The sequence below is a fragment of the Pelodiscus sinensis genome, chromosome 6, assembly GCF_049634645.1.
Source record: "Pelodiscus sinensis isolate JC-2024 chromosome 6, ASM4963464v1, whole genome shotgun sequence".
NCBI classification, from domain to species: domain Eukaryota; kingdom Metazoa; phylum Chordata; order Testudines; family Trionychidae; genus Pelodiscus; species Pelodiscus sinensis.
In genome coordinates, this window is record NC_134716.1 from 92,922,342 (window position 1) to 92,941,385 (window position 19,044).

General features: G+C 43.4%; 1 protein-coding gene across 2 annotated transcripts in view; it reads right to left on the reverse strand.

Moving 5' to 3' along the window:
- Positions 1-19,044, reverse strand: part of ZSWIM6 (zinc finger SWIM-type containing 6) — a 182,151-nt gene that overhangs the window by 57,377 nt on the left and 105,730 nt on the right. For both annotated transcript variants that reach the window (XM_075932863.1, XM_075932864.1), the window contains exons 3-4: positions 6,577-6,725; positions 5,698-5,848 (exon numbers count right to left, since the gene is read on the reverse strand). In XM_075932863.1, the coding sequence (XP_075788978.1) occupies positions 5,698-5,848; positions 6,577-6,725 (300 nt within the window). The remainder of the gene's footprint in view (positions 1-5,697; positions 5,849-6,576; positions 6,726-19,044) is intronic.

Sequence of the window (19,044 nt, forward strand, 5' to 3'; positions counted from 1 at the left end):
TAGTCAATTGAAAGTGGTTGATATGGGTAGTTGAGGATGGATCTGATATAGGAAGACCTGGAGAGCACCCTCTATCCTTACTAACACCAAAGAAAACTGAGGGCCTTCAAACACTGCTTCAAAGATCAGTCATAATACAGAGAAGACAAATCCCAGTGAGTAAAATCTCAGCATCTCAAATAACTGACTATCCTTTTGTGGCGTAGTGGGGGTGCTCTCTGCTCTGTGACCTGGGGTCCACCTGCGCTGTGATGGGAGAGTATGTATTAGCCCAGGCACCCAGGCTCAGCCTCCCAGGGAGGGAGACAAAGGAAGGAGGGTGGAGACCAGCATCTGGCTGGGGGGGCAGGGATGGAAGAGAGTTTTAGTTTCTGTCTGGTGTCATGGAGGAAGCAGCCTAAGCAACGGGCTGGGATTTAGGGGTCCAGTCTCCCCCATCTCAAGGGGGACTGAGGCATCCTAGGCCTGGCCCTGTAACCAGATTACATCTATGCTGTGCTGTATCCTGGAGAAGCAATACACTCCCTATATTCTACTGGCTGGTGGAGTCTGTTCATGCCACTACGGGGGTGTAGGAGGCGAGGGAACCCCAACACGCCACCACATCTTTATCCTGTCTTATAATAGTGAATCCTCTTGGTGTACCCTCCCTTCCTGTGGTAGAGCACATGGAGAGCCATCTTGCCTTAGATTCCATTAGAAACCATTCTTTTTTAGTTTTAAAAAGTGAACTAAATATTGTTTTAAACATCAAAGTGGGGGGAAATTTACTAGAATGTTTGTTTTGAAACATGCAAATTATGTGAAGTTTCTTTACTAAGAAAGGCAGGCAAGCAGGTGGGAAAAGATACTGAAATTGGTAGATCAGAAAAAAATCTGATCCTGTAATCTGCGTGTTGACAAGCTGTTGGGCTCCATCACTCCACCAAGCAGTAGATACTTGTCTTGGATTCTTCTACTTGACTGCTTTCATCAGATTAAGCATCTGGGATTTAATTTAACAGTTTCAGCTTTATTAAGCTGTCACATGAACGGCCCCACTTTGATAACAGTAGCTGCTCCAATTATGGCTTGGTTTAGGGTTGACAAGTATAATGATTCATTCGTGGCACATGAGAAGCAATAAAAGGTTGTTTTGCATTACAGCTTTAAAAATGTGGGCACTTTTTTCATTTAATTTGTCACTTAGCTTTTGCTAAGAGGACATTTAAATTGCAGTAAAAGGCAAATGGGGCTTTTAGTTTAAATGTAATCCCCATATTTAAATGATCTGTAATGGCGTAGTGTTCGAGTGGGAACACTATTGTCTCACAGTGGGCCCTGATGGTGACATGTGACATTTGTATTCAGGTCCTGTATTATCCATGTGGCTAAAGGGCTTCCAATTTCATTTCACAGCCAGAAGCCTGCAGAAAACACCAATTAACTTGCAGATCCCATTTGCCGACAAAACTCAGCTTCTTCTCGATGCCTGGCATCTGGCAGTGCTCAGCATTTAATTCCAAAGCAAAGCCTTGCAGCAATGTGATCCCTGGGCCGGGGCACAAAGTCAAATTTCCCCCTTTTATTAAGAAAGAAAAATCTTTTCACTCTCGCAGCTCAGAAGCAACTTTTATTTAATTTTGATGGATGAATATTAGAGTATTATTACTGAAGTCAAACTGTATGGACTTTTTAGCCTATGGATACAGATAATGTTTTCAGGGCAGAAAAAGGGTTGACTGACCTTTTATTGCATCAGATAACACACTGCAACAAGCACCAGCAGACACTTACTTTAGTGGATTATAACTATCTCCATAGTCCTCTATTTTACTAATGAAATTTCATGATAGACCAAAGGGATTCATATTAAAATTAATACATTTGGCAATTTCTCAGTTTTGATCAATGGTAATTGAGGATTAATCTTTCTAAAATCAGCATGTGGTATTTACCTACTGATGTACCATTTAACAGCATTATTTCAGATCAGAACTTTGAAAAAGTTATCTATAGGCCATTGTGGGAGGTGGGGATGTATTGAACATAGGAGCCACTGTATGTTCTTCTACTGTCTCTAGCATCAACAGAAGTAAGTAACTTCTAACCTTAATATGCTACATTTGTAATCTTGACCTCTCTAATGGAATGTACTTTAGTTACACTGGAGACCCTTCAGGAGTTTGTTTTCATACTATTTCTTTTACCCATTTTCAAAAATAGCTTGCTGCTTAATTCTAGACCTCCAAATCAGAATTGCTTGTGTGACCCTTCCAGTGAGTGCACTGTATCATCTCCTTTGAATGATGTTAGCCTCACTATTGTTAGCCTATCCAATGGATGCCAGGATAATTAATAAACATTTTCTTACCCAACACCTCAAAATGTAATGCCCACTCCTGCTTCTGCGAAAGCCTTGGGGAGTTTTACAATAGACTTGAATGGAAGCAGGCAGGCTCTCTTCCTTTTCTAACTTATTATTCCAATTACCATGCAAGTACCCATTGCAATGCAAGGAGCAGTGGTTAAGTTGTAATGAAAGGCTCATTACTTAAATGACCCAGTCAGGGAATGAAGCTTATTACAGTAAACTTAAAAACATATGCCAGAATAAAAATGAAAAAAAAATGTCTATATGCTTAATGGTTGGTAGGCTACAAAATTAAGCAAGTCTTTATTAAACAGAACCCATACTTAGACCTTACATGTGCTAAAAACTGTCATAACTACAATATTTATTCCATCAAATAATCAAGAGCTTAATTAACATACAATATTAAAAAATCCACTTGACTGTGATTAACACCTCTACAAGCATTTTCTTCATAGATTTAAGGGGAAGTTCTGATTTGTACATACCATTCTCAAAGCAGATCATTCTGAGCAGACAAAAAAGGTAAATATACTGTTTTACCCTTACATATAGCATGCATAGAGGAAAAGAATCTGACATGGTTCCAATTTGAGAATGTACAATTAAATTTGTTACCCCTCAGCATCGATATGAATTCTCCCTTGCCATTATTGCCCAAACAAATAACTGGTCCTCAATATAATCTTGCTCTTCATTCTAGGTATCGCTATTTTTCCTTTGGGCTTCCTAACACCCTGGCTTCCTTTCATACTCATACTTCTCTCTCACGTCTGCATCTCTATTATGAGTTAATTGAGTTTGAGGTAAAACCTTTAGGCTACACCTACACTGCAAAAACTCGTGGAGCGTCTACACTACAAGTGTGTTTTTGTGTAAGAAAAAGCACAGTAGATCATCAGAACACAGGGCTTTTTGTGTAAGAGTTATTCCACACACACACACACACACACACACACACACACACACACACACACACACACACACACACACACACACACACACACACACACACACACAACCCCCATCGGAAAAACCACAGGTGCTCTGATGGCCATTCTGTGAATGGCCATCAGAGCTTTCTTGAGCAAGAGCATCCATGGCAGTGTGGACGCTCTCTTGCCCAAAAGCATCTCTCTTGCCCAAAAGCACATGGCAGTGTGGATACGCTCTCTTCCACAAAAAAGTTCATGTGCAAGAAGCCTGCAATGTAGACATAGCTTTAGTGAAAACAAGGCACTTCGTAGTTTCCACGTCAGCAGGTGAAGACTATGAGGAAGCACTGTCCGATCAATTTTAAAGAACATTCTAGGCATCAGTAGAACAGGCCTATTGATTTTGGTGACAATCAGAAAACCGGAAAAGTATGATTTCCCCACATCCATTTGACACTACAGGCAAAAAGGAAAATGGTGACACTGGACAGAACTCAACTAATGGTATTAAAGTATACAAATGAACTGGAGTGAGTGAGTGATCAGAGTGGCTGAGTCAGCAAATAAAACTGTAGGTCAGGACTCAAGGACCTTGATAGATGAGGGAGTGGACAGGTTCAGGACTGAAGTAGAGGAGACCACTTCAGATTGGGAGTTACTATGCCTAATTAGAAGTGAAGATGGTGATTTCTACCGTTACTGTTTGCACACTATGACTGACAAAAAAAGATTATTTTATCTTGTCAAACTGTTATAGTTCATCTACACAATGCCCCACTTGATGCTGTAGACAGACAGATGCTTCTACTTGCAACACGAGATAGGCACTATAAAGGGATGACATGGTCAATGTAGGCAGCAGGATGAGGATTAAGGTTTTTATGGAAAGAAAGTAAATGATGGACTCAATGTATGTCTACACCATAGCTGAAGACTAGAAATTTCCTACATTGATGGAAGCATTTTTCCCTTGTGGATGAAGTTAATCTCTCTCTCTGAGAGGCAGTAGCTAAGCTAACAGAAGGCTTAGATGCATCTACACCTGGTATTACATCAGCTTAACTATGGCACTGGGGGCACAACGTTTTTCACAGCCCTGAGCAACATAACTAGGGCAATTTCATTTGTAAGTGTAGACCAGGCCTCAGTTACTCTCTGATCTCACAGTGCAACTGCTCAGGCTCAGCATCAAATGGTCACCGTCGAGAGGAAATTGTTGCATGAAACTGAGGAAGAGAAGAGGAGTGACTTAGGTGATTTATTAAAGTTTAGTTTTAGTGGCAGTACTCTATAAAAGTGGCTCTAATATTTTTATTATGACCTGGAACAAAACAATTGGTGATACATTTGAGAAATGACAACAGCTGGGGGAGGGATAAATAATGGAGAAGGCAGATTACTGATTCAATGTGATCTGGATGTTTTGATAAGTAGGGTTGCCAAGTGTCCGGTTTTGAACTGGACAGTCAGTATTTGAGCTTTCTGTTCGGGAAACAAACTGAGAAAATATAAATGAGAAAATATAAATGTCCAGTATTTTCTAAATAAGATGTAATGTAGATTGTGATGTAATGTCAAGTGTGTCCAGTATTTTTGTTGAAACCATCTGGCAGCCCTATATGATAAACAGGGCACAACCAAACAATATGTGAATTAATTTAGCTAAATCTAAATAGATACATGTAGGATTGAAGAATGTAGGCCAAACTTACAAATGGGGGACTATCGTAGGAATCACAAAAAAGATCTGAAAAACATCAGGGAGTCATGGTGGATAATCAGCTGAACATGAATTCCCAGTGCAATGCTGTGACCAAAAAAGCTAATATGATCCTGTGATGCATAAGCAGGGGAATCTTGAGTAGCACCAGAGAAGATATTTAGCACTGGTATGACTGCTGCTGGAACACAGCATCCAGTTTGGGCGCCCACAGTTCAAGAAAGATGTTGATAAATTGGAGAAGGTTCAAAGAAGAGCCATTAGAATGATTAAAGGATAAGAAAATATGCCTTATTGTGACGGGACTCCAGTAGCTCAATCTATTTAGTTTAAGAAAGAGACGATTAACGTACCACTTTAATAGTTTTCAAGTATCTGCAGAGAAAAGGTATAATAATTCAATGACTGGAAGTTGAAGCTAGAAAACTTCAGACTGGAAATTAGGTGTATTTTTTGGCAGTGAGAGTAATTAACTATCAGAACAATTTATCAAAGATTGTAGTCGATTCTCCACCACTGACAATTTTAAAATCAAGATTAGAGGTTTTTCTAAAAAGTTATACGCTAGGAATGGATTTTGGAGGAGTGCTATAGCCTATATTATACAGGTAAGACTAAGGGATCACAATGACCTTGGAATCTATGAAACCTATATGTAACACCATATAATTTTAATTCTTTGCATTTACCCAATTCATCCCAGAGCTGCCTATACTTGTCAGTCATCGCAGTGCCTTGTTGCCTCCAAAGCGACAGACGTGGGTCAGCCATGAACTGTTCTGTTATCAATGTCAACATGCGAGCTCCATTAGAGTCTCTCATCTTTAACATCTCTCGCACCTAGGAAACAAAATTATCTCTTAAGACAAGCCTTAAAAAATACTAGTGAAATACTAAAGATTGTTTTATTTAAATTTCTCCTCCCTGTGAGACACACACACTATTAAAAAAAAATCTGTCAAAAATTTTTAAGAGAGAACTTTACTGCATGGAGTTTGATCTCCAACATTAAACATTATTTGGATCTTGGTTAATGTTCCAGTGTAATTTCTGTTCTGATCAGGTTTTTCCATAAGAAATTTACACTTACATTAGAATGTATACCCCAAGAATTCTGCATATGTTTTTCTAAAACTTTGGGAGAAAATAGCTGGTGATGATAAACAAATAGATTTAAAGGCACATCTAGTTATGATCCACTACTGGACAGGGATGTAAAATCACGCTTCATTGGTTAACCAGTTAAGAGTTATGTGTAACTGGTTAACCTCTCGAACAGGGGCGGGCAACGGGGGGAGGGAGGGCGGGGAAGATGGCTGGGCTGGTTTGCTCCTGCTCGCAGCGCACTGGGCCCACTGCTGCAGCCAGGCTGGAGTGTTCCCCCTCCCCTCCCAGTAAGAGTGATGCTTACCCATTAACCATCCACACATCTCTACTGCTGGAGAACTCTAAGTAACGTAATGCCTAACTTGGTTTGAAAATGACTGCATTTTCAGTAATTAACTAATCAAATATTTTCTTGATAGAGGAAAACAAAAAGGAAGGAAACCAAAACACAACCCCCCTACCTTTGCAAAAAGCAAATTGAGCTGCTTCCCAGATCCATGGTATCCACCCTGGGAGAGGAAGAGTTTAACTTGTTCCTGGACTTGTTCTTCATCCAAGTGCCAACAGTTTTCATCATCTATGCTAGCACCGGCTGTTGGGTCAGGAGCACCTACAAATAGTGAAAAAAAAATATTGTATTTAAAGCAAAGATTATAGGTTGATGGGGGGAGTGAAGCAAAAGAAGATCAGCAGTTCAGAGGATTTTTTTTGGATTTAGGATCACTCCTGTTTTGGCTACTGTAGCTTTACTCTATTAAAATATTTTCTAGTTTGCTCTGTGTACCTTGATCACTCTGAGGAAAGAGGAGAAAGGGGCTCCAAGCAATTCTATTTAATAATTAACTGCTAACTAAACAAAAACCTGTTTAATTGCAAGAGGTTTTACAATAAAAAGTTTCTGTAATTTGATGTGCAACTCACATAAACCACAAAATACAGCACATAATGCCTGAAACAAAGGCATTCTGGAAAGTTTAAAGTGTAGCTCTATTTTAAGGGTTCCATGTTCATGATCTAAGTACAATTTATATGAAACAATTTTAATTACATTTTTTTTTCCTTGTCAGTACTGCCAAAGCAGTGTGAGGTTCTAAAGCCATGCTGGTTTTTTGTTTCCCCTTCTTGTGTACCAGTGTCTATAAGAAAAGATCCTGCATGCCAAATTATGTTTTCCTTTAGTACCTCTTCAACCACATTGTTTTCAAATAGTATCTTCCAGGATACCTGTACAACATCCAGTACTTCCAATAATCTTGCACAGAAAATTCTGATGATGGCCATGGAATAAATCAACTCAGTTCTTACCTGTATGTAATAGCGCTGCAAGGCGAACAGGAGTAAAACAAAATGCAAAAACACAAATGCAGCAGAAGAACTCATGGGTAAGGAAGCATGTACAGGGAACGGATCTCTTGGTTAATAAGTATTTTACATAGTCTAGATCTTTATCGCACAGTTAATTGAAGTGTACATAACCAGAGTTTATTCCTTTAAGTTAGCTTATTTTGAGCAGCCACACTGTGAAACAGCACTCAAGCTGCACAAAGCAATTAGATCACCACAGAGAGTGACTCTATAAGCAGCTGACAAGTTATGCTAATGTAAGTTTGAGCTTACATCCCTGACAGGTCAGACAACTTGCACTGAAAGCACACCACACTCAAGAGAGGGGGTGTGTGGATAGAACTCAAGTTAACTTGAATGTTGCTCCTATCTCCAATGCAGACAAGTCCAGAGTAAAAATGAACTTATACACTGTCTAAATTAAAGATTTAAAGGTGGGATGTTTGATCAAGTTAACCCGCTGAGGAGCTAATACCTTCCAGAAAATTAACCACAACAAAGCAACTGTACTTCAGAATATGCTGAACTGCTTGAATTAAAAGCTTTCCCTTGGCCAGTTCAGCACATTTGAAGGACAACTGCTTTGACTCTCTCAGAGTCCTAGAAGCTGTTTGCAATTCTGCTATGTAACTTAATAAAAAAATCTTGTCTTAAATCTTAGTCTTCCTAGGGCCCAATGGTATAGCCACTCTACAGTTAAAAACTTGAGACTGGTCTGGGTCCATTTCAGACTATGTCTACACTGGAAAGGATGGGCAACAAGAGTGCTGTTGACATGCAAAAGTTGCCAAAATGGAAAATTCGTCAAACTTGTTTTTCTGCCACCCACTGTTGACATATTATGGTCACATAGTTAGCTCCCTTGTCGACATAAAGAGCAAAGCAATGTGGGTAAGTATTCCACAGTGCCTGGTGTCACCTTCAATTTCTAAGTCCCGTGGGACTGCACAACACAGCACTAGGCATTTCTGGAATATGAAAAACATCCCATCAGCCATCTCTTTGCTTCCCAGCCCTCCCCGGGCTTCCAGCTTACTTTCACGCCACTTGAATAACAGTCTTTGCTGTGAACTGCAGCCTCTTCAGTGAGAAATCTCCCATGTGGTGTTCAATGTGCTTAGTATATTACACATTGCAGCAGAGCTATTTAACAATTAATAACAGAGGATGAAGACTTGGATGTGGACAACGAGCGCAACAGGGACAGCAGCAAAGGGGCATTGCACTGGACTGTCACAGATCAGTTGTGCATAGTAGAGCATGGCTTTTGGGCTAGAGAAGCCAGCACTGAATGTTAGGATTGTATTATCATGCAGGTACGGGATGAAGACCAGTGGCTACAGAACTTTTGTATGTGTAAAGCAAGCTTCCTGGAGCTGTGTGCTAAGCTGGCCCCTGAAATGTGGTTCAAGGACACCTGAATGACACATTGCCTCAGAGTATGTCAGTTGTAAAGGGTACTTCAGGCGCTTGTGGATCACCACAGACATACATGTGGGGTGGTATGGAAAGGTGCATAATGCATGCATCTTCAGGAACAGGGGCCTGTATAGAAAGCTGCAGGCTGGGACTTTCTTTCCAGACCAGAAAATTATAGTGGGGGATGTGGAAATTCTCATAGTAATCCTAGGTGACACAGCTTACCCCTTACAGCCCTGGCTCATGAAGCCTTACATGGGGCACCTGGACTGCAGTAAGGAGTGGTTCAACAACAGGCTAAGTCTATGTAGCATGGCTGTTGAATATGCCTTTGGCAAAGTGAAAGGGAAATGGAGGTGTCACCATGGCAGGATGGATTTTTTGGAGGATCATTATCATCAAGGTGGTGGTCGCATGCTGTTGCTACATAATTTCTGAGAGTCAGAGTGAAGTGTGGAACAATGAGACACAGCGTCAAGATGCACAGTTTCAGTGTCTAGATACTCGCACTATCAGAGGAACTCAGAGGGTGGCCATCAATATCAAGTAGGCTGTAAGGAATCACTGACAATGAGAGGTGCCAACATTTCTGTGTGTTGGGATTGTTTCTCTGCCTCATCCTGAGCCAGGCCTTCCCATGAAACCAAGAGATATTACAGGCTTCCACATGGGCCAGAGCAATTGGTGTGAGTTGTTTAACAAAATAAACTCATGGAAACTTGCATCATATTTGTCTTTATTGATATCTTTAAATCAGGATGCTCAGTGTGAGGAATGGTAAGGCTTATTGGAAAACCTTACAATTGTGTTAACATCCAGCTGTCAAAAGTCACAGCTGCTTTCACGGGGAATGGAGTGTGCTGGGGAAAAAACATTACCTGATTTGAAAATGTAGCGAGGGAGCATTTAGGGAGAGTTTCTGGATAAAGAATTTTGCGTGTGAGGCCATGGTGCTGATGTGTGGGCACAGAGGAACAGTTATTATTAAAACAGTTCTGCATGTACTGAGGCCTTTGGTTCGGTTTGCTCTGCATTCTGATAAGACACTTCAGCATGTCATTTTGATCTTCCATGAGCTTTAGTGGCTTCTGTTCTCACTTGCATCTCCACAGCTCTTCTTTGCTCACTTTTCTCAGTTTGAAGTGTTGAAGGATGCAACAAATCCTTCACCAGATCCTTCCTTGTCCTCCAATTTTTTTTCTTTAGTGAACGTGCCTGACTTTTCAGGGTCTGGTCTGGAAAAGTAACCATTAACAATAGAATGACTGTACTTTTTATGATAAAGATTGTAACATTTCACTAACATACACGTCTCTGAACAAAACTGACCACATTTCTTGTTACCCTAGAAGCAAACACAGATCTCTTCAGTCACTCTGATCATGGTGAGTGTTAAAAGTAGAAGGAAAGGGGGGGGGTTGGGCATGGGGCCCCAAGAAAGCACAGTCCATTCTTTTGCAGCAGGCATCCATGGAAATAATTTGTAATAATCCTGCACTTGTCCATAAGCTGCCATTACTATGGCTGACATAGCCCTGCTGAAGATTAACAGGCAAACCCAGAGACTCAGCTTCCTGATGTGAGCGAGGGACGCCTTGCTCCATATTCAACCAAACTCTGTGCTGTGTTGGTACCAGCAGCACAATATGAGGACTGGTTTGGGAGAGTGTCATACCATGGTGGTGGGAAAATGGCAGCCCTGCCATGGAATCTCTGAGAGAAAAATTAATAAGTACCTCAGGCAAAGCTTCGACACTGTCTCCTAGCAAGATTCTATTGATAGGTCTGTGTACATTGATGCTCTGTTTGGACATAACACAGCCCAGCAGGGCACCCAGTCACCCTGCGCTGCCTCCTCCCCCACCCCCAGCTGCAAGAGCAACTACCTGCATTGCGACTCTCCCCATCCCCACCCTGCTGCAATACACAGAAACTTAGCAGCCCGTATAGCCATTGCCACCCGCCATAGCAACTTACCTTCCTTTCCCCTTGCTTCATCTCTTCCCTTCCCTCATGTTCCACGTACAGTCGCTAAAAGTCCTCACAAACATCAGGACTTGAGAACAATTCCTCACTGTCTGGCACACAGGCTGTCACCAGAGTGAGCCTCACCTCGTCCACTTCCATCTCTTCATCAATAGCTTGTCTCCAGGACATCTCCTGTTTCTGACTCTGCTAGGATAAGAATCCACATTCTCCTTGGCTGTGGACTTGGGGTCCCCACACAGGATTGTGTCCAGTTCTTTATAAAAAGTGTCCTATTGCGGGTGCAGCACCAGACCAGTGGTTTGCTGCCTCAGCCTTCTGATACATCTGCCAGAGATCATTTAACTTCGCTATGCATTGTACGGTGTCTCGCTCATGCCCCTTCTCACTCTGGGCACAGGAAACATGACCGTACATGTCCCAATTCTTACAGGTCACTCGCAGTTGTGATTGCACCGATTCTTCACCCCATATACTGAGCAGATCCAAAAGCTCCAATGTGCTCCAAGCAGGAGAACATTTTGACTGATTGCCACCCAGTTTCCCTGAGAAAGCACCATGAGGACCACTACACAATGAGCCAGACACCAGGACATGGATTTAAAAGTGTCCAAGGATTGCAGGTGGGAAGGGTGCATCTAGTTATGTGGCTGCAGAGCAACAGTTCAAGGCACTGGCCATAGAGGCTAACCAGGCATTGTGGGAAATATACTGGAGTTCAATGAAATCGACAAAAGTACTACACGGCTGTCAACAAAGGAAGGGGAAGAGATAAAAGTCCTTTGCAAAGCTGGAAGTTGTGTGTCACCAAAACTGGGCATTTGTTGTAACCTCTGTCACATCGCAATGTGAACATTCTCAGAGTTTTGTTGCCAAAAACGGTCTTTTAGTGTAGGCAAAGTCTCAGGCTTTCAGAGCATGGGCTAAAGAGCTGTTTAACTGTGGTGTAGATGTTCAGGGATCTAGGATACTGTGAGGGGAGGAGGGAAGTCTCAGCGCCACAACTAAACACTGACTTATGCTGATATGTACACGCCTGAGTCAGCTGAAACAGGCCAGTCATGGGTTTTTAACTGCAGCACAAATATACCCAAGTATACTTCTGTAATCAACACCATAAAACATGGTCACTACCTGGAAACAAAGATATTGAATAAAAATATTTGAATTGATAAGTACTGAGAAGTTTAAAAAGAGGACAGAAAGTTCTCCAGAGTTTTTTAAATTAAAAATCACTACTTTAATTCTTTGGATTTAATTATTTTTCAATATACTAGCTATACTATGCAAAAAAAGCTTTCAGATAACTGAAAATCTGGTTGAATCTCCTGAAGCAAGTTCCTTCTCTGACTAGTGAAGACAAAAGTGGAAAATTCTGAGGAAGAGAAAGGGGTCTCTTACTCAACTGCTAGTAGGTCAGAAAGCCAAAAATCTTATATAGCTTGGAGTTCCTAATGCCTGAAACCCTATGAATAAGACTCTTGTGTGGATTGTATCCTTACATAATTTTTTAAATTGAGAGAAAAAAACCCGTGTCCTTGAATATGTTCATACAACTCCTACTGACTTCCGGGGAACTGTATAGTATGTGTGAAGAATAAAAACTAAGGAATGAACAACTTCACTCGTGGGGTATGTCTACACTGCCACCCTAGTTCGAACTAGGGTGGTAATGTAGGCAACCGGAGTTGCAAATGAAGCCTGGGATTTGAATTTCCCGGGCTTCATTTGTGTAAAGCCGGGCGCCGCCATTTTTAAATGACCGCTAGTGCGGACTCCGTGCTGCGCGGCTACACGCGGCACGGACTAGGTAGCTCGGACTAGGCTTCCTAGTCCGAACTACTGTTACTCCTCGTTTCTCGTTTCACGAGGAGTAACGGTAGTTCGGACTAGGAAGCCTAGTCCGAACTACCTAGTCCGTGCCGCGTGTAGCCGCGCAGCACGGAGTCCGCACTAGCGGACATTTAAAAATGGCGGCACCCGGCTTTACACAAATGAAGCCCGGGAAATTCAAATCCCGGGCTTCATTTGCAACTCTGGTTGCCTACATTACCATTCTAGTTCAAACTAGGGTGGTAGTGTAGACATACCCTAAGTTTCTCTTTACTCTGTTAATTTTAAGGAGGTTTCAATCCAGTGCACTACATGAAACAAATGTTAAGTCTTCAGCTGCAGAAAATCAGATAAAAAGGGAAATCAAGCCACAGGAGAACAGGCAGTGCAGCTGTTGCACTCACAGAAGTTTGCTGTATCACCTTGCAAAATAGCTTAAATATTTCATTGCTCCAAAACACACAGACAGACAACTACTTTTTGTATTGGTCATGCTTTAAAATAAATTGGTTCATATAAATTGTTATTGAAATTAATCTTTGTGGGGTTCATTTTAGCTATATTAAAAAAAGTGTAATAAAATTTCCCAGCTAAACTTCCCTATTTGGGAAATACCTAATTCCTTCTGGAAAGGTTAACATTTTATCACAAGCTCATAAGTCAGTTTCTTCTATAACGCTGAATTTCAACAAGGCTATTGCATATTTTCTTGTAATTACATTCTGTCACTAGAACTTTATCAGATCAGCCCAGAACTGCAACAACAACATTGCCAGAGCTCTCCAACAGAGGAGCAATGAACAGGGCAATATTGACAGGCAGTTCTCCCAGTGAAGGAGGAGAGACTAGGTGACCCTTGGGGTGAATTTGCTGTCTGTTTGTATATTGTTTTGTGCTTGCTTGATTGAAGTTTATAGTGTGATTTATTTAGCAGACTATGTGCTTGGTCTAAGCTGACAGCTTTCTAAAGAGGGTCTTGCCTACCATCCATTGAGCCCTGATCTCTTTAGGACCCCTTGACAAGGGGGCACAGCTAACTCAGAACAGCAATTTTAAAAACGAGCTCCTAAGTGACCAGAAAAGCTAGCAAAAGGGAACAGCCACCAGGGAAGTTTTTGGAGGGAGATTAGAGAGGAAGTACAAGAGACAAATACACCTAATAAACATTTTCTAAACTTAAAAGAGTAAAAATAACAAAGCACAAGTCCAGCAGCTGAGTGAGGGTTATCCAGTTTATTGCAGACAATGCACCATGTACAATTACCTGCCTTTCGGACATATGGCGCATGTGTGTGAGGAGCTCATGGCCCCCAAACCATGCTCATGAGAACAGTGTGGTTGAACTGCAGGAGCTAAGGGAGACACAGATGAGACTTTCCAGGACACAACAATTCATTTCCCAACCCTAATCTGGCACCTATGTGCTGTAGAGGAAAATAAAAGTCTTGGGGAAGGACTACATCAAGCTGGAGCAGACAAACAATTTCACAGTTGGGACCCTCCTCCCAGATGATGTCATGGTATCCCCTCACACGGAGGATTCCCCTCAGAGAGGTGACCCCAGCTTATTAGGAAGAGACAAACAATAGTTATGGGGGATAAGGATTGATTATTACAGATATTGAGAATTCAGTATGTGATGACCAAGAATACCACCTAGTGAACTGTCCGTAGGTAGAAAGGGTACAGCTCTCTCAAGGCATCTAAACAGACACATGTAGTGCTGGGAAGGAGTCAATGGTTTTGGTACATGCAGGTATCATTACATAAAGAAAGGTAAGGGAAAAGGCCTGGAGGCCAAATTTAGACTGCTAGGGCAAGAGATTCAAGTCCAGAATCTTCCTGGTACGATCCCCTGAAATGCTTCCAGTCCCATATGCAGCAACAGTTAGACAGGAAGAACAGCAAGGTCTCTGTGCATGGATGAGATTGTGTTAGGAGGCGGGATTTCCATTTATTAACAGCTGGTAACGTTTTGGGAAATAAGACTATACAGGAAGGATGAGTTCCACCTAAACCAAAGTGGAATAAGACTCCTGGCATGTAAAATTAAGAAGTTTGTAGAGAAGCTTTTAAACTAAGGGTTAGGGCAGAGGCTGAGCAAAATAACAGCCCACAGGCTGGATCTGACCAACCAGCTAATTAGCAGAGCATAAAGGCAGATTGTTCAGCTCTCCTTCCTCTCACTCTCTCCTGCAGCCAAGCTGCCCCCAGAACTCTCCTACCTGAGCAAGGCGGGAAGGTGGGAGTGCTGAAGTCAGGATGTCTCCTCTGCCCCTGTACCCAATCTTTGCAGAGTAGGGATGGGGGAGAAGGACACAATCTGAAACATGGCAAGTGACTGAAATGGGGAGCCTGTCTTAAGAAGCAGTGCACTGTTTCTAAGATTTCTCCAGCAGCCAGCTTGCTCTCTCACACTCACTCACACACACACTCTTCCCACCCCACCATTCCCCATCTCTGCAGAGCAGGGGAGGAGGAACAGCAGAACAGGACAGCTTTCTCTATCTTAAAGAGACACAGTGCATCATGTCTCTCAGAAACTTACCCAGCACACACACTGTGGGTATGTATACACTACAGCGCTAATTCGAACTAACGGATCCAGACTAAAAAACTAGTTCGAATTAGCGTTTTGCTAATTTGAACTAGCATGTCCACATTAAGTGGACCCTGAACCGGGCTTAAGGATGGCCGGAAGCAGTGCTGGCAGGGCATCAGATGAGGCCTTAGAGCAGGCATGTCCAAAGTCCGGCCCGCGGGCCAATTGTGGCCCGTGTTCCGATTTAATACGGCCCCCGCTTCCTCCCCCTCTCCTGGCTCCCCGGCGCGCTTTTGAACTGGCATGCCCAGCGGGCCGCTTCCGGCTGCGCCGCTGCCGCCGCCCATGGCCTCCGCGGTCCTAGAGCCTGCCCTGTAGGGCATGTCCGCAGCCCTGCTCCCCGGCTCGGCTGCAGGTTCGCCCTGCCCCCGGGCCGCCGTGAGGCCAGCGTTCCCTGCGCTCTCCGCCCGCCTCCGACCCTGCGGGCCCTCCGCCGTGGGGCTGAGAGTGCGGGGACGGCCTTCACGCATGTTCACTTCTTCAAATCTGGCCCTCTTTGAAAAAAGTTTGGACACCCCTGCCTTAGAGCGTGGAGCTGCTGCCTCAGGCTAGCCAAGGGCTGTGCTTAAAGGGACCCGACCCCCACCCCGGACAGACAGTTCTCAGGGGTGCCCTGCTTGAAAACCAGTCCTGGCTTGGAGGGCCCTGAGTGCCCACAGTGGGCACATCACAGCACTCGGCCATCAGACCGGCTGCACTTGCCGCAGGCTGCCATCTGGAGAGAGGGGGAAATTGAGGGGCTGCAGGAGAGCTTCCACTCCCAGAAGCCCGCAGAGCCAGCCCAGTCCTCCCCATCGGGGGCTCGTACCCCATTCCTCCCTCACCTCCTTCAACTTACCCCTACATAGCCCCCCTTCCTGATGTACAAAATAAAGAAAACGTGTGGTCAAAAATAGAATCTTTCTTTATTGAACAAAACTCGGGGAGACTGGGAAAAGGAGGTGGGAGAGGGGAAGAGAGAGGCTGGGAGAGGGGAGGGCAACTACAATGATCAGAGGTTTGGAAGAGGTCCCATATGAAGAGAGGCTAAAGAGACTGGGACTTTTCAGTTTAGAAAAGAGGAGACTGAGGAGGAATAGGATAAAGGTCTATAAAAGCATGAGTGGGGTGGAGAAGGTGCATCAAGAAAAGTTCTTCATTAGTTCCCATAATAGAAGGACTAGAGGACACCAAAGGAAAGGAATGGGTAGCAGGCTTCAAACTAGTAACAAAAAGTTGTTCTTCACAAAGCAAAGAGTCAACCTGTGGAACTCCTTGCTGCAGGAGGCTGTGAAGGATAGAACTAGAACAGAGTTTAAAGAGAAGTGAGATCAAGTCATGGAGGTTGGGTCCATGGAGTGTTATTAGCCGGGGGTAGGAGTGGTGTCCCTGCCCGAAGTTTGTGGAAGGCTGGAGAGGGATGGCACGAGACAAATGGCTTGGTCACTGTCTTTGGTCCATCCCCTCCAGGGTCCCTAGGGTTGGCCGCTGTTGGCAGACAGGCTACTGGGCTAGATGGACCTTTGGTCTGACCCAGTACGGCCATTCTAAGCTCAGGGCTCAGGGTCGGGGGTCTCAGTGGACCACCTTGATTTTCATGCAAACCTGCTCCTGGATGGCCAGGCTGGCAGCTCTCCTGCCCTAGACAGCCTCTTTCCTGTGCCTAGTGCGGAGGTCGTGGACGAGGTCCACAATGTCTGCACTAGACCAGGCGGGTGCCTGCCTCTTGTGGTCCCGGGCAAGCTCCTGGGAGCCGCCAGCCTGGTCCTGGGAAGAGGGGTAGGGCTGGGGGGCATTGGGTGGCTGGCTCGAGCCGTGCCAGGTGCAGGGTCTGCTAGCTGGGTGTTGGCAGGCTTGCACCTGGCACGGGCATCGTAGCCAGCCCATGCCCCTTTAAGGGGTCCGGGGCCGGGAGGGGGGGCAGTAGAGTTTCCCTGGTGTTGGCCAGAGTGGCCACCAGGGAAAGCTGGGGAGGGCTAGCTTCCCACTAGATCGAATTAAGGGGCTACACACCCCTTAATTCGAACTAGTAAGTTCGAACTAGGCTTAGTCCTCGTAGAATGAGGTTTACCTAGTTCGAACTAAGCTCTCCGCTAGTTCGAATTAAGTTCAAACTAGAGGAGCGCTAGTGTAGCGCCTATCAAAGTTAATTCGAACTAACGTCCATTAGTTCGAATTAACTTTGTAGTGTAGACATACCCTGTTACACACCTAGTCTGTGCTATAAACACTCTTCCAGTCTGAGCCACACACACACACACACACACACACACACACACACACACAGTCTGTCACTAACACAGACAGTCTCTGTCTAGTCTCCAGACTCACCCCTTCTGCCTGAGGCCCCACCCCTTCTAGCAGCCCAAAGCCAGCCCCTGATGACTTACACAAATGTTACTATCTCCCCTCCTTTCCACAGGAAAAATTATTGCCCACCCTCGATTAGGGCAATGTTAAGGAGGAGCACATGGTCCCAACAGAGACATCCCTTAGGGGAGATTTAATAAATGGGTATTCTATATTCTCAAACAGGAGAAGACAGACATTGATAAAGTACATATAGGAACTCAAGAGAAACAGTTAAAACAAAAGAGTTCCATTCAGTTACATTACAGCAAGACAATTAAATATGGACAGATTTTAAAGTGCTTGTATACAAACCCTAGAAATTCAAATATTAAGATGGGTTTAACTTGAGTGCCTGGTATTAAATTAAGATATTGATATAATAATAGACATCACAGAAATTGGTGGAATGATGATAATCAATGGGACACGGTAATACCAGGTACAAGATATATAGGAATCACAGAGTAGGTAATGCTAGTGGAGGATTGGCACTATATGTAGAAGAAAACAGAATCAAATACTGTAAAAGCTTTAAATGACAAACTCTACAACGCAATCTCTATGCACAGAAATTCCATGCTTGAATAGTAAGTGTATAGCAGTAGAAATATACTACCAATTACCTGACCAGAATGGTGACAGTGATTGTGAAATACTAAGGGACATTAGATAGGCTACAAAAACCCAGTCACAGTGGGGTGGGTACTTCAACTAGGGATGTGAATGGTTAACCGGTAAGCATCACCCTTACTGGTTAAGTGGTGGAGGCCGAAGCAGTCCCCATATGTGGCGGGTCCAGCTTGGCTAAAGCAGCATGACACGGACAGAGGGTGCTCCAGCATGGCTGCTCCAGTCTAGCCAGAATGGAGTAGCCCCAGCGCCTGCCTCAGTTTAAAAGTGGATAACCAATTAAATGTTACGTTTAACTGGTTAGCTGATTAAACAGGATTTTTTTACATCTCGAATTTCAACTAGGCTGGGAACATTTCACCTCAGAGTGGGATGCAGAGAAAACTTCTAGACGCCATTAATGACTGCTTCTTGGAGCAGATAGTCCTGGAACCCAGATGAAGCAAAAGATATGATGCAAGAGGTGAATACAGCTGAACCACTCAGTAATAACAACCATAATGCAATTGAGTTTAATATCCCTGTAGGAAGAAAATATCAAAATAACCCACCACAGTACCATTTAACTTAAAAAAATGTGATCTACACAGAAATGATGTGGCCAGTTAAACAGAAATAAGAAAGGAACAGACAACACTGAAATGCTACAAGCTGTGTGGAAACTTTTAAAAAATGCCCTAATAAAGGTTTAAATTACAGGCATACCTCCACATTAAAAAAAATAGTAAGCAGACTAAAAAATGCCTTCATGACTAAACAGAATAAAAGAGGCATTTACAGACAA